The sequence below is a fragment of the Nesoenas mayeri genome (genome assembly GCF_963082525.1).
Source record: "Nesoenas mayeri genome assembly, chromosome: 3".
Classification (NCBI taxonomy): domain Eukaryota; kingdom Metazoa; phylum Chordata; class Aves; order Columbiformes; family Columbidae; genus Nesoenas; species Nesoenas mayeri.
This window is the reverse complement of record NC_137544.1, coordinates 30903421-30919006: the sequence shown is the minus strand read 5'-3', so window position 1 is coordinate 30919006 and position 15586 is coordinate 30903421. Positions and strand designations below refer to the sequence as shown.

Sequence of the window (15586 nt, the reverse complement as noted above, 5' to 3'; positions counted from 1 at the left end):
CATATTTAATATATACTAGCACGAAGCCCTTACAGTTCTAGTGCCTGAAACAGAAGAAAAACCTGAAAGCTTTAAAATATACTTTAAAATAAATAAAAAGGAAGTAAGTGTTTTTTACCTAGTAGGCAAATTAGCTAAAAGGCCTGATGGAGACATCTTATTACTACCGAAGACCTTAAATACTTGTCCAAATGGAGAAAGTACACTTCCATGGAATTAGTTCAACTATAGGAGATATCTGTATGCCAAACCACATGGCATTTGATCCAGTTGCAGTGAAAGAAAAGTTTGATGGACATCAATGAAACTTTGAGTTCCAGAGAAACAGCTGCTTTACTCCCATGGGAACACGGTGCAAAGGCACAGGGTGGTCCAGCTGGTGCACACTCGTGGGAGACACAGGAAATTTGCTTCTTCACCACGGGATTCTTGCGTGACCGACTCATCTAAAATGGGCCTATAGATGGCAATGCAATACTGGACAGTGGAATCTGAGCTAGCTTTAGCTCACACAAGGCACAGAGGAGCAACCCTGGCTTGGGATTCAGCACGGGCTATTTCAGTCACTTTTGGGAAAGGCAAACTGACTTGGGAAGGGAGCTGAACTGTAAAAATGGTTTGTACCTTTAGGCTGCTCAGATGCTATAGCGATAGGGATCAAACAAAAAAAGTCCAGACTGTCAGAGGTGAGAGTCTGGCCTTTTAGTTTTAACAAGCGGCGAAACAATGTAAGGCGCTCTCTTCAAAACTCACCTTGGGCCCTTCTCTACCAGGGATGCCTGGAGGACCTCTTATGCCAGGATCACCCTGAGGAACAGAAACAAAGCAGAGTGAAACGGGCACTAGTCAGATCTCTGCAGACGATCTCCTTTCTGAATTTGTGACCTTCCCTTCATTTTACCCCTTCAGTCCTTTCTCTCTTCTACACAACATATCTGTTCAGATATTCTTCCTTGTTCCCTTCCCCATCTCTCACACACTGTACTTGAACCATGCTAGCAAATATTTAGCTTCATTTTGAGAGGACTCATAAATGTTACTTGTTACTCTTGCCAGCTTCAAATCTATAGTTATTTTAAAGTAAATGTTTCCTGCTTTGTTGAGAGAAGCATTTTCCAGCTACATGACAACCTTATATAAGTGCTAACCACAAAACATAGAGAAACGAAGAATGAAGCATAAAGAACCAGTAAGAGAGAAAATTGACAAAGAGCTAGAAGAGCATGTACAGGAGAAAGAAAAGACAATTACAAAAAGAAAGAACAAGGGAAAAGTTCAAAGATAGACCTAAAAGAAATCAAATTTGAGAACAAGAAAGTCAATAAACTCTCAGTACATTTATTAATAAAATACAGTAGAATAGGATAATCTCTCTCCTCAGAAATGATGTGTGCTTTTCATTTGAAATCCTCCCGAGCATACTTTTCATTTCAGAATACAGAAGATCACTTCAAATGTTTTCCAAAATAATACTTTAGAAATTCTAGACTATTTTTCCCATTCAGTATATTACCAACATTAATGCTACAAAGTGAAGCAGAGAGTGGGGTATACTTGTAGCAATTCACACTGTGAACAGGATGTGTTGTACAGGCACTTGCTGGCTAGTCCCTCGTGCACCATTCAAACACTGTTTTGTAAAATCTCTATAAAACACACCTCTTGATTATTTTTTAAAAACACAAATCAACAAAACCTCATTATTTTAGGCTAGCCAAGTAGGTCAGAATAGAACCTGTAGAAGCTTTCCAGAATAGAACCTGTAGAAGCTTTCAAGTGCATATTTTTTGTTTAAAAAACATGCTTATAATAAACAAAGATATTTAACCTCTGAAAATATTTACCTTCAGTATAGCACCCATGTCTCCCAGGAGTGGCAGTGCAATCTGAAAATAAACAAAGCAGCTGTACTTAATGTTTTACACAACACTACAAATTCCGATGGGTTCTCATTGCTTCTAAAGTTGATATTGTTAGACACGTAGCTGATTACATATATATTGATTGAAGCTATTTTATTATGAAAACTCAAAAACCCTCAGGGTTTCAAATATGAAATATCACTGTCTATCCAACCTAACAACGTAATTCTTTGTCACAATTTCAATCGAGTTTCTTAAGTCAGGATAACAGCATAACTCCAGAACACAGTAAATTTCACTTTAAAATAAAAATAAGATGTTGTTTTTGTAGCAAACCAGCAACTACTTATCACTATTGAAAGGTCTCACAAACTATTCTCACCCAATTATCTTCAATTGTTTTCCTTCTGATTTCTCCTAGGCTTTGACTCTACTGTGAACTGTAGCATGAATTGCAGAGATGACAAAGCTAACTTCGATAAACTAGCTCAGATACTGGCAATAATCTACAAAAGCTCATTCAAAGCTCAATCAATAGGTTTACACTCTACTGCAATATATCTTAGATTTCCAAGTGCTGCCATTAAACTTCTATTTAAAGATTCCCTGTAAAAACTGATTGAATTGGTTATCATCATCTTCACTCACAAATGGACTCTTCAATTACCAGTGTTCATTTCTTCTTATTGTAATTGCTAAAGCAAAAATAGCCCTGGGCATACTACAATATTAGACACATTACCGTTTTTGTTCAGTCTGTTTAATTCGTTTTCATCTTCAAGAATAAAAATAAAATGCAAGCACTTTTGTAGCATATTAGAAAAACGGTTGGTAGAAACGCATGTCAAATATCAGCTCAAGAGAAGCACTGCTGAACATATTTAACGTAAGTGTGGTCAGGAGTACATTTGCAGGGTAGCATCATCACATTTGAAAGCAAGCTGAGAAGTTTTCTATGCTGAGACACAGCCACCTAACACAACTGAAGGACGTAACTATGTAAAGCATGAAGCCTATCCTCTGCACAATGGTTAAACTGTACACAGATGGTGTCACCTGCTCTTAAAAACCTGTAACAAGCCTTAAAAACAACCACATCCCTATGTGGCTTGAATTTTCACCCTTCCCCTTGTGACAACATTTTACGATAGGTAGGGAATTAATTATCATGTCACCTTTTGGTCTTTTTGCTGGACTACACAAACATACTTCCCACAGTTTGTCCTGTTTTCTAATGCTCTTATTTTAGCAGTAATATCACTTTATGGTAACCCCATAACCCTCAGTGTGAGAGGGTCCTAACATCCAGCTGCCAGGGCACAGCAGATATGAGAGCAAACCTGCTGTATTTGTGCCCTGCCATTTGTCTGCTCTGTACGTAAAGCAAGTCCAGCCTAACTGCACACATACTGGAGAGTCACAGCCGTGTATGCTCAACTCTGAATAAGTGTGTGATATATGCTGAAAAATGTTAAAATGGTCTTAATTCTCCAGACTCGCTCCTGCTTGCTATATCTTCCTTTAAAAAATACCGTCTCTAAAGAGGAGAATACTTCAAGAGAGCAAAAGGCAATAATTCTCCTCTTAGTAAGTTTTACCATTTAGACTTGTCTGTTTAACAGTGGCATCAGATTTTTGACTTACATTTAGTTTACAGTGCACTGTGCCTTCCAGACCTATTCTACTTATGGTACCTTTTAAAAAATTTTTATCCTTTTTTTTATTAAACACTTTATGCTCATCTGTCTTGAGTTTGATCTTGTTGACTTCAGACTGTCTCTGAATTTTAAGTTTTGATTATATCTTCAAAAAGCAAACAATCTACCCCAGTCCAATTGCAGTTTATATCTACTTATCCAAAACACATTAAATCACTGACAAGAACCGGGCATAGGAGAGACCTCTCCTTCCAAGTTTGACAGGAATCTGCTGATAGACACCCATATCCATAGTTTTTGATAAGCATTAACTATATGGCAATTACTTCAAGAGTATTTTTGTGTGCTTATTGAAACATCATGAGGACAGTCTCAAAGTTTTATTGAAGCCAAAATATGTAATATGACTATTTCCCTGACTTTCCCAAGAAAGTTAAACTTCCAAAGCTGGAAATATGATTTATTCCATGAGTGGTTCTTAACAAAATCATGCCATCTTGTGTTTGCACTTCATCATTCATATCACTGGTACTTAGACACAATTTTTTTTAAATTAATTCTTTCTTGTAATCTATTTTTTTTTTTTCAGCTGACCTAGTATCCTCTGGTTTCTTCTCTATTCACCTTTTCTGAAGATATGTTTTCTGTCAACATCTCTTGCTTCCTCAAAAGCCACATCTTTCTCAAAGTACTCAAAGGTAACTGCTAATCATTCAGAGACTCTTTTAGTTCATCCTTTGGGTGAATTACTAGACCTTCATGTTGTGTCTAAAAACTCCTTAACTCATTCTTTTTGTATTAAATTAATTCATGAATTAAATTCATTTTATATATTCTTTGAAAAGCAATATTTTTTACTGAACAGTTAAAATCCATGGAATTATCCAGCTTTCTCTGCATAGTTTATACTTTTATTCCTTGATTATTAAATAATAGACTTAGTTAGTATTTCAAATAATTGTATGCACAGTGCCTTTTTTCTTGTTTTTATGCCCTTTCTTAACTGAAACTCATTTTAGATCTCAATCTTTCTGAGTCTCTGACTTGAGATCTACCTTCATACTCAATGCTAATGACAGAGCTGCTTTGACATACTTTCTTTAGGCCTTAGAGGAGCCACTGGTGCTTGTGCTTCTTAAAGCACTGGACCTGCTAATGCTGGAACCAAGGAACCAGCTGATAAGAATGACCATCCTGATCCCCCATCACAAACAACACATGCATGGTAGGTAGTTCCTAGGCTCTTCTCCAGAGACAATTGACTATTCTCTCCTAGATCAAATCTTTGTGTGATTTTGGAGCTAGTTTATCCCTCAATAAGCTCCTTGCTGCCAGTCCTCAGGCTTACTTGTGGACTGCCGCACACCTGTACCAGCAAACGTCTAACTGAAAGTATGATACATTTTATCATCTAACACATCCCTGCAGCAGCTCTGGAGCATTTCTAATTGCTTCGCAGTCTAGCAGTAGTCTGCAGACTCGCATGGTAAACCCTGCCTTAGATTGCTAGACACTTGGAGATGGAGCTTACTCATAAGACATGATGCAAGTTTCTGTATCTGTGGAGTATGTGAATGGTCAGGTATGTGAAGAAATGCTGGTTTAAGAGATGAATTGAATGAGCCCAATGAGATACTCTGCTCACTCACTGAAAATGCTCCTCACCAAGGCATGAATTCGGCTGAGATTTGGCTAAATGACATAATACAGCTCAAATGTTAGGTTTTGTATTTTTTTCTTTTTCTTCATTTTGATATGTTTCAAATAACTACTACAATCATACTGTCTCCCTCTTATTTTGAAAACTGTGCCTTTGATAAAATCTCTTGGGAAATATCAAATCATATAAAACCAATTGAATCACAAATGAGTTTAACTTTTTTTTTTAAGCTCTAGTTTTGGTTTGTTTCTTCCAACCATCTACAGATTTTTATTTGTTTTATTTATATTGTTATATTTCATTTATATTGAACAACCACTCAGGGAATTTAGAAAGATTCATTTGCTGTCATGAAAGCCTCTCTAAGCATTTCTTCCTAAAGAGAAATTTGCTTTCTGAGAGTTCTGAGGTAGTTGTTTGGACTCCAGACAGGAGCAGGAATAACAACGGAAGTTCTGCCTTTATGCTGATTTTGCAGATATGAACATCAGAATCTCCTGACTCTCAATTTTATCTTTAAGGATACTGTTTGGACTGAGGCATGTGCAGGCGTTTTTGATCTTTTGGTGCTGGACTTAACAATGTTATGGCATTACAGATTTTGTGAAATACAAATCATTTCTGTAATACACACCCAAGAGGAAATAAGAACTCCTGAAGTGTGGTGAAAGATCAGAATTTATTTAATGTTTTTGTTTTCAAACCCAGCCACTTAACTTTTCAGTAGTGCTAAAGGGATTTTTTTGCATTAGAGACTAACTATTATCAGAATGTCATAAAAAAATAATGTTGTCTTTCTGTGGCATAGCAAAATTAGCTTTGGAATCCCCAAACTTTTCTCTTCAGTCCTTAACAGGAATTATCAAAGTATACTCCTGAAAACTCGTATTATACAGAACTGCTTCTGAGACTGAGGAACACTATGCCAAATCACAGCCTGGCACAAACTCTAATATATAAATGGTAACACCTGAAAAAAAGGTATTTATCCTGTATACATTAACATAAGTTTAATTTATATAGCAATACAATCAAGCAAAAAACCAACCAAACCACCACCAACAAGCAACCAAACGAAACGAAACCAAACCCCAAAGGATATAATGATTGAAAAGTCAAATTAATCTGATCAGTTGGACTTCTAGACTTACTAGGTTATCTTGCCTACTTTAAATTTAAAATATTTGCACCAAAGCAAATACACAGGTTTTCTGTGTATACGTACCGGATCACCTGGGGGGCCTGGTAGTCCTGGCTTTCCATCTCTTCCTGGAGTGCCCTAGAAACAAATGTAAAGTTTGATGGCCATTAATCATTGAAGTGGGACACATTGCTTTTTGCTGAATATATAAAGAACTGTCACTTACATTAATACCAGGGCTACCTGGAGTTCCTGGTAATCCTGGGGGTCCTCTAGGGCCCTAAGAGCAGGAGAGGTCTTTTAGGATTTCAGAGTATTTTTCTTTTGCTGTAAACTTCTTAAACTAATGGTTTTTATACTAAAGAGAAAACTTATATCATACCTGCACACCCGCTGATCCAGCTGGACCTATAGGACCCTGCAAGAAAACTCCAAAGTTACACTTTTTGGGATAAGGGAGATGAACTTCATAACAACAACAAGAAAAAAAGTCGAACGTGGGATATTGGTGCAGTTTGCATTGCAATAAAGACTTAATGTAAGGTTTGGCTTTAAATCCAAATATAACTTTGCCAAAACTAGATATTTCTATATTTTGCTGAAGCTCATTTTTAAGGGCAAGTAATACCAAAGAATAATGATCTGTGGTGAAATTTCCTATTTAGCTAAGAGAGTCATAAGAAAAGCTGATATTCAGTTGAATGAAAAGAAATCAGGTCATTTAAATATAAATGGGTAATTTTTAAAATTCATATTTGAACATATCATAACTGAATACATTATTTTTAAGGATTATTATTTTAGATTAAGATCTCAGTGTCAGTCCCTAGTCATCTTTCTCAAACATTTTCTCTCTGTGCCTAAGTCTTGTCAACAAGCTGAAATGTGCCAGTCTGCACTGAATGGAGATTGCCCTATGCACCACAGTAGAACTCATATAGTAATATGTACCACCTACCATCTACACCATCAGTAACATCATTTTTCTGGTGTAATACTCTGAAGATGCTGTAGATCGCATTATTTAAAGGCAATAAAAAGAAAGAAACTTGGGAAATCAGCTGAATAAATGAAGCAGTTATTGCTATACAAGTTATTTAGTATGAATTCTCTAGATACACTGCATCAACTTGTTTCTTGTTTGAATTTAAACTGCACAGATATGTGTGAAGCAAGTTGTGCAAAATCAGGAATTTACTATTTCCTGGCATAGTACCCAGCACTGTAAGATTCTCATTTACAAGCAGTAGACCTAAGTTTGTAATTAGCAGTTCTCACAAATGCAAAAGTTAGGAGCTGATGTGAAGCCTTCTACATCTCTTCCACATCTCTTCGCCTTTTCCAGTACCAGCATGGATTTCAAAATGCATCATCTACAATGTCGAGTATATGTCTTCTCTTGTACCAGTGCTCAGGCTGGTTTTGCTGACAACTGCTAACAGTTGTTGCTTAGAAACAGACACAGTCTGAAGATGTCTCAAACATCATCACTAGGAAGCTCATCTGTAAAATAGCTATTGACCCTTTCAGTTCTCCAAGGCTTCCATTTGTCACTTAGCACTAGATCTTTCTGGGTCTGGATAATGGGAAAGGATGTCGAGCTGGGAGTCAAGTCAGAAAGGATTTCATGGCATGGCTTTTTACTACACATTCTTGTTGCAGTTTCTCAGTAATGCACAGTGAGGAGCCCAAATTCTGGGGGTTGTTATACTTACTGGTGATCCCTGAATGCCTATTCCAGGGGGGCCCATCTCCCCAGGTGTTCCTTGTACACCAGGTAGTCCTCTTTCTCCCTGAGAAGGGTACAAGGCTTTCAGTTACAACAGGTCTGAAAAATGTAAACTAGCATATTATCAATTTTTTTTAAAGATAAATAATATATTTTTATACCTTTGGTCCCCGTGGACCAGGGTTTCCAGGAATACCAATGGGACCCTAAAAAAAGAGAAAGAAACAAAAAAGAAATAAAAATAAAAAAAATTTTAAAAAATTGTGCTTTGACATCAAAGAGACTAGCTGAATTTTATTGCCAAAATTAGTCATCCTTTATAAATAAACTATCACAGATTTATGTATGTCTTCCCTGTTAATACCACCATCACATGGAGCATGTGTGAGTCTTGCACTGTTTCTGGACTATATTTCAGTGCACTTACAATACTATTATAACGTATATTTCAGTTTTTGAATTACATCAAAAAAACCACCTTGTTCTGATTTCTTTCATTGTGCAATGAGAATTCTTTAACACTTGTCCCTCCCTACAAGAAATGAAATCATAAAAGCCTTTTCAAATCATGGACTTACTGGTATTCCAGGTAGACTTGGTCCAGGAGGCCCCACATCACCTTTTGGACCTGGATATCCAGGTGGTCCCCTAATCCCACCAGGGTCTCCCTACAAGATAAATTTGAATCACTAATCAAGATGTAAGAATTTTATGAAAAAACTCTAAATATTATCCTAGAAAGTGCCAGTACTGTGAGAAGAAAAAAAAAATCCCATGTTTTCCTTCAAAGCGTTACAGAAAAAGAAAAGGCATGGACAACACAACCACTAATAGCAACTAGCATTCTCTCAGTTTTCCATGCTTGCAATGCATCTACTTTTCTTTGTCCCCAGGCCCCTAGTACACACGTTGTCAGTAAACCCTGCCAATTAACCACAATAACAGCTTTGAAATGTTTCTCTCCAGCTCCCTATCCCTAGTGCTGCAACTCTGGTTTTCACTGTATTCCTGTTTACACCTCTACTTCTCATTTCAACGTACACAGTGTCTCTTGTGCCACATCTCTACAACCCCTTGAGCTCACACAGGCGAATTTTTGCCTTTCAGTCTGCTGTCCTCTTGTCTTTGACGAATGCCTGCACCATTCTCTGTGATTCTTTCTGAATATACTACTTCCCATTTTGCAAGGCGAATACATTTCTGTCATTGTTCCACAGTTATTTTCTTCTCCTACCTTTTCATCAGCTCACTTCTTCCAACTCTTAATGGATTTTATTAGTTTCCTTTGTACTCCACAATCTATAAATATCATAATGCACCACAGAGCTCACAAAATGCCTGTACATCTCCTTTTCTCCCATTCTCTACATTCAACATATATACACATACCATTTTTAACTCTTGCTGATGCAGCTGAATTCTAACTAAGGGATTTCTACACAGCAAAATTCAATGCCATAAAGAGATCCCAACCTTGGCTTGCACCTGAGACCGTATAGCTGCCCCAGTGCTCTGCCAAAATGAATGTGTCTGACTGTGAAGTGGGATTTTACACATTAGTCTGGTTAGGATATTACACTGAAAAGGCTGTTCTGTGCTCAGGACCTGAACTGACACTTCTGCACTGCACAGATTTGATGGAAGAGCCCAGTGCAACCTCCTTGAAATATTACTGATATTATGAATCTAAAGAGCAATTGGGCTGCCAAATCAGCCTGCAGCATCCCCAAGGAGCAGACAGGGGGATGCTGCTTGCATATTTTAAAATCAGTTCATAAAGCAGCCACACAACTGCACTACAGAAGGACGGAAGCTTACTTCAGATATGACAATCTAATATACTTTAACATATTGAGCTTAATTAAAACGAAATAAAACATACCTTGTCTCCTTTAACTCCTGGGTCTCCAGGTACCCCATGCTCTCCTGGTAATCCCTGGAATTAATAAAAATATAAATGTACACTTTAATAGCTATTCTCTTAAAGATTATCTAAAATTACAGAAGAAAATGTGTTTACACTGGATTATTTACTGTGCATTAGTACTGATCCAAAATGTTAAAGAGTACAAGTTAATGAATGCTTCTTCAATCAAATATATGAATCATTTTTGTTTAAGTTGAAATGTAATAATCAAGATTCTTTTCTGGACTCTATCAGGGTAGAATAGCAGAGACTGACAAGTTTATTTCTTAAATTTCAAAATAATTCCGAGCCCTGAAAAACAATATTTTTTTCAGGAAAGGTAGTAGCAGGTACAAACTTGAGTTTTAAATAAGTATCTCAATTTTTTGCCTATGAAGGGCTGTATGATTTCATACACTAGATGATTATTCACATTTGTATCTTAATAGCTTCAATGAATTTCTACTTCTGCACATTACTTAATCCATCAAATTCCTTTAAAACGTTTTAGATATTTAATGGACAGTCAAATATTTTCAGCAAAATAAATATACTCCTTCCTTTCATCTAAACCTTCTCATCTTTCACATTTTGATTTTAACTTTAGTATTTTCCCTTGCCCTCTTCATGAAGGGTTTGTTATAAAAGCAGAAAAAGGAAATGGATTAAAATATAAAGAGAAGCTATTTAAATAATAAGGAAAGTTAAACTGTGTTCTCTTACTATGCTGCAACAAATACACAAAACTTTTTCTATAACCCTTCAATGTTATTCAACCAACTATAGTGTCAAGCATTTTATTAAGAATACCAATAATTTCCACAGTAAATTATAAAATTGTCAAAACTGCTGAGGTGTCCCATCCTCTCCACTACTCTTGGGGGACCCTCCCTCAGCAGGCCATGATATTGATCTTTGATAAACCACCTGTATCCTGCTTCTGATGCTACTTGGCCTGTAGTGCACCTGGATATTGGAGTTTACTTAAGGACTACTGAGATGAGGGATTTTATCCTTCATAAGTATCTCAGACTCTCACTCTCCTTTGTTTCATTGTTTATGTTCATTGGGTCCTGACTTCCCTTTCCTGCAGAAGGATTGTTGCTCATCTGGGATGGTTGGGCAGCAAGTTGTCTTGGTTTGTGCTGTGCAGCTGCTCACAGTTAACAGCCTCAGGTGTTGGCAATTGTTTCCATGCATCACCCTGAGCTCCACAACCTTTTCCCAGTTCTAGGAGCTTTCCTTCAGCCAAGATCTTCCCCATCTTCCTTAAGACACCACCTCTTTCCTTTGAGGAACCCTTCTATATTGGCACCATTTATTCTTGAAGGTACCCTCAGCCCTACAACTAGTAGGCTTCTGCTTGAGAGTTCAAAAATTCAGGTTTTGACACTCTGCCATGGACACACACACATCATCTGTCACCTGTCAGTGTTCACAAAATAAGCTATTTTTCACCTATGGCAGCCATATAATGGCTTTAGGCACTTTATGACTGTGAGTGAGCCACTGCAAAACTAAATTGGAACAGCAATCAACAATAATAACAATCTCTCATTCCACTTCCTGCAGAAGTATTTTAGTAATTTAATCTATCCAAGAGTAATTAAAAAGGGGGTTTTCCATTTAATTCTTTCCAACCAATACTTCCACTCTCTGGCTATAGATTTTAATATTGTCCCTAGTTTTAACAGAATTATGTCTTACTCTGAATATAAGTTTTACTCATCAATCTGAACTAAATACTAAGATAATAAACATAATTGTTCATTCTGTTCATCTTACTAATCTTTACCCCTTTTACAGGAAGTAAACCAACTCAGAATAATACAAAACCATAGCCAGAAATAAGGAAGGCCATGTGTTTAAATCCTTGGGGTACTCTATTTTCCCTGTTTCTTCTCACTTCATTCTACACACACTGTCCTTTCCAGTGCACAATATAACATTATTAAAAACTTTGCTAGAGATTCTTTCAATTTTCACCTACTCTTGTGAGATAAGAGTGATTTTTGTAGAGTTATTTATCTGTGCAGATCAATACTATCATCCTTACTTGTGCAGATGGTAACACAAGGACAACAAGAATATAAGGAAAGAGCAGAACTCTCTCCTGAGGCATCTTGTATCACTGTGCTTCGATGGCTGATTGCTATAGTACCACCCACAAAAGCAGCACTTATGATAACTTCTGCGGTACAGCTTCACTGGGTAACTGCTCACACACCACACTTGTAGTACATCTTGGTGAAATTGCACCATACATACCACTTCTCCTGGCACTCCCCTGGGTCCAACAGGTCCTGGAGGTCCTTGCAATCCCTGTGAAATGATACAGTACATGTATGAGGTAGAAGACAATAAACCTGTTTTAATTTAGTATGAAGGATTCTTATATAGAAATAAATGAAAACACCTGGCAATAAGAATCATCTTCTACATGGATTAAGAAGTACAGAGTTCACTTAGTCTCCCTTAATCTAATGTTTAATCCAATAAATCTTTGTGACAAATACAGACAAAATACAAAGTATGTATACAAACCAAATATAAATAAGTACAAAGGCACAGCCTAAATGGAAAGACAAATCAAAAGGGGTAAAACAAGGAGATTTCCTTCCACAAGGGACAGATCTAGAAGTGATTTGTGAACTACATTATAAGTGCTCCTCTTTTTGGAACAGATCTCATCAGGAAGAATAAAGACCACTGAAGAAAAAGAGGATTGTGATGTACACATAAAAAGATGACTTAGTGCAAACCCGAATGATCCTTTGGATCTCTGTGAGCCTCTTCAGGAAGGTAAACAGTGTGAAGGCGACCTAGATTTCCACTGCAGTAACAACAACTACTTCAGCAGCCCCTACCAAAGAGGGACATGAGCCTCCAAAGAGCAGTCTAAGGAGTTAGAGTGGAGACTCCTTTTTAAGACCACTGTTTTCTGGACTCTAGATGCATCTGTTCTCCACCAGGAGTGCTTTGGTGATCTAAGGAACTTGGGTACTATCATATCCAACAAGAACAGTGTTGGGTAGAGGCTACATTTTCAGTTTCCAATTCTACCTTTATTTGATCCAATTCAAGGCATCATGAGAGATCCTCATGGTGCTTCAGTTACTTTCTTCAAAGAAAGACAATTACTACTACCTGCAATCTTTAAACATAGGAACCACTGATGTACTGGCAGTGGTTACTCCTTGCCTCACTGGTGATTAAACAGAATACACCCAGCTACCAGGAGATTTGTAATGGCAAAATGAGTGCTCATATTCTTGAGTGACCAAATAACATTTGAGCTTTGCACAAATATTCCTTGCTGAGTGATGTTGAGATCAACAATAATTTTATGAACAAAAAGTAAGATAGCCATGATCCATTCACAAACTTTTCATGTAAACTATTTGCATACTCTGCCCTCCCATACCAGCTAAAAAAGTAATTCTGAGTCCTCTTATATAACATACAATGCAATGGCTGTTCATACTGCAAAAATACTTGTCACATACCATTGGTCCTGGATTTCCAATAAGACCAGGTGGTCCAGGTTCTCCTGTTTCACCCTAATGATATTGTTTGAGGAAAAAAAAAAAGATAATCAAAATTTAGTGGTTTATCTCCCAGCTATGTACACCAGCAACGCATATAGTGTGTACAAGTAAAAAAAATACCTTATTTCCTTTTGATCCCTCCATTCCAGTTTCTCCCTGAAAACATCAGGTATGACCATAAGAAGTTAAAACTTTAACTAAGATCAACTAAGGTTTATTTTGCTACCTTAAAATATTGTAATATGGTTTGCAAACTTAACTAATATTCAGAAAGCATTAAGAATTTCTGATGCTTTTTGTAAACTCAGGAAGGCATTCTTCTTTCAAATTAATTATGTTTGTGTATTTTCCTACTGTTTTAAACGAAAATTGTTTGAAAACATCAACATTTGCTTAAGAGCTTCTCCAGTCTGAAGCCTGTTATTCACCACTAAATCCTACTGGTGACATAGTTTTCATCTCCACAACCACACATTATTATAGTATGCCTTATTTAGGTTATTGTAATATGCTAACTACAAGTATCTGAGCAACCTTCACTTGTGTATTAGCCAACACAACTAGCTTTGGTCAAACGTCACAAAAGAGGATAACAGTTAATTAAAAATAAGCGACACATGTAAAAAGACCCTTAAAGAATGCAGGTTTTGAAAACATCCCCCAAAATAAAAAAAAATTATGCACACATAAAATGGGTATAAGAAAACTGCCTGATGTTGAATTCCACACTGGAAACAGGTAAAACAATTAAATTAATAGAGTTCAGTCCAAATATAATTTTGGGAAATAACTGAAAGAAAGAACCTTCAGGCAACAAAAGAAGTGTCTATTTTAAACTCAGTTCAGGGACTGTGCACCAGCTACAGAAATGGTGAAGAACAGAGCACGTCCGCTTTTTTATTTATAACCTGTATGAAGCTGATGCACATCTAAGAAGAAGACAATAAATATGCTATCCTACATAATGACTGAATCTAAATAAAGTGTAAAAATAAAAGAATTACAGCACGAACACAGAATGAAAATCAGCTATACTTACTGGATCTCCCTTGTCCCCTTTTTCAGAAGGCTCTCCCTATGGAAACATAGGAAAGAGGTTAACACCGATTTGTTTCAAATTTTTTTTTTTTTTTAATCTATGTAAAATGTAAGTACATGGAATTAAAAAGTTTACTGGAGGAATGATGTTTATTTAATGACAAGATTGTGACATGCATGATCCTTTCAAGAAGAAGCACAGGGAAGTGTCAGGAACATGAACTAAAAAGAGAGTGATGATACATTACAGCAACGTAAAAATCTGACAGCTTCTCAAACCCAAGTGCTTTATAGCACACAAAATCATGAATTTGATGTATTGACAGAGTAAAAAAGTTTCTGACATTTGAAAACTGTTTATGCACAAGGATACAACCAAAGAAACCACCTGAAAGCCTAAAAGCTGAATGGCAAAATGCCTGTTATGAGGAACTGGGTACAATACATGTTCCTAGAAAATACACAATATACATCTATTACCAAATAACATCCCTCTCCCTCAAATCTTTCTGGAAAATCTAAGCTTTATCTAAAAGATATTTAATCAGGAATTTTATTTACAAATTTTAATAATTTAAAGACTCCTGCTTTTTCATATAGATTTGGAAGATTACCTTTGTAACTTGTAAAAGTATGAATGGCAATTAATTCATGAGGCAATTACTGATCTCAAACTTATATAAACATAATTTTAAACTGGCATTCAGTAGAAGTCTGAATCTGTTTAAAGTTAAGGAGTTCGTGAGCTGTTAGAACAAGGAAAATTACTTGTATACATAAATATTCTCTCAAGGGAAGGCCTGAGTAAATTAATATTACTAAGGACATTCAGATACTGACAGCTTTTCCTATGTCCAAATATATTTTCTTGATCCCAAGTATATTTTCCAAAATTTGATTCGTAATCAGTATGCTCAGCCACCTTCTAGTATCACACACAAACACACAAGGAATTCATTTACCTTTTCTCCTTTTGCACCAGTCATTCCCAGTTCTCCTTTTTGACCCTTTTAATGAAATAAATTATATTTCAAACTTCTTATA

The 15586-nt window shown here is 36.5% G+C and overlaps 1 protein-coding gene across 1 annotated transcript in view; it reads right to left on the bottom strand.

Moving 5' to 3' along the window:
- COL19A1 (collagen type XIX alpha 1 chain) overlaps window positions 1–15586 on the bottom strand; it is a gene marked incomplete at its 3' end in the record, with an annotated part of 188045 nt that overhangs the window by 31678 nt on the left and 140781 nt on the right. Inside the window, exons 19-32 of the mRNA XM_080341240.1 lie at window positions 15505–15549; window positions 14544–14579; window positions 13625–13660; window positions 13463–13516; window positions 12225–12278; window positions 9933–9986; window positions 8629–8718; window positions 8212–8256; window positions 8037–8114; window positions 6704–6739; window positions 6548–6601; window positions 6406–6459; window positions 1845–1886; window positions 754–807 (exon numbers count right to left, since the gene is read on the bottom strand). Coding sequence (XP_080197366.1) covers window positions 754–807; window positions 1845–1886; window positions 6406–6459; window positions 6548–6601; window positions 6704–6739; window positions 8037–8114; window positions 8212–8256; window positions 8629–8718; window positions 9933–9986; window positions 12225–12278; window positions 13463–13516; window positions 13625–13660; window positions 14544–14579; window positions 15505–15549 — 732 coding nt within the window. The remainder of the gene's footprint in view (window positions 1–753; window positions 808–1844; window positions 1887–6405; window positions 6460–6547; window positions 6602–6703; window positions 6740–8036; window positions 8115–8211; window positions 8257–8628; window positions 8719–9932; window positions 9987–12224; window positions 12279–13462; window positions 13517–13624; window positions 13661–14543; window positions 14580–15504; window positions 15550–15586) is intronic.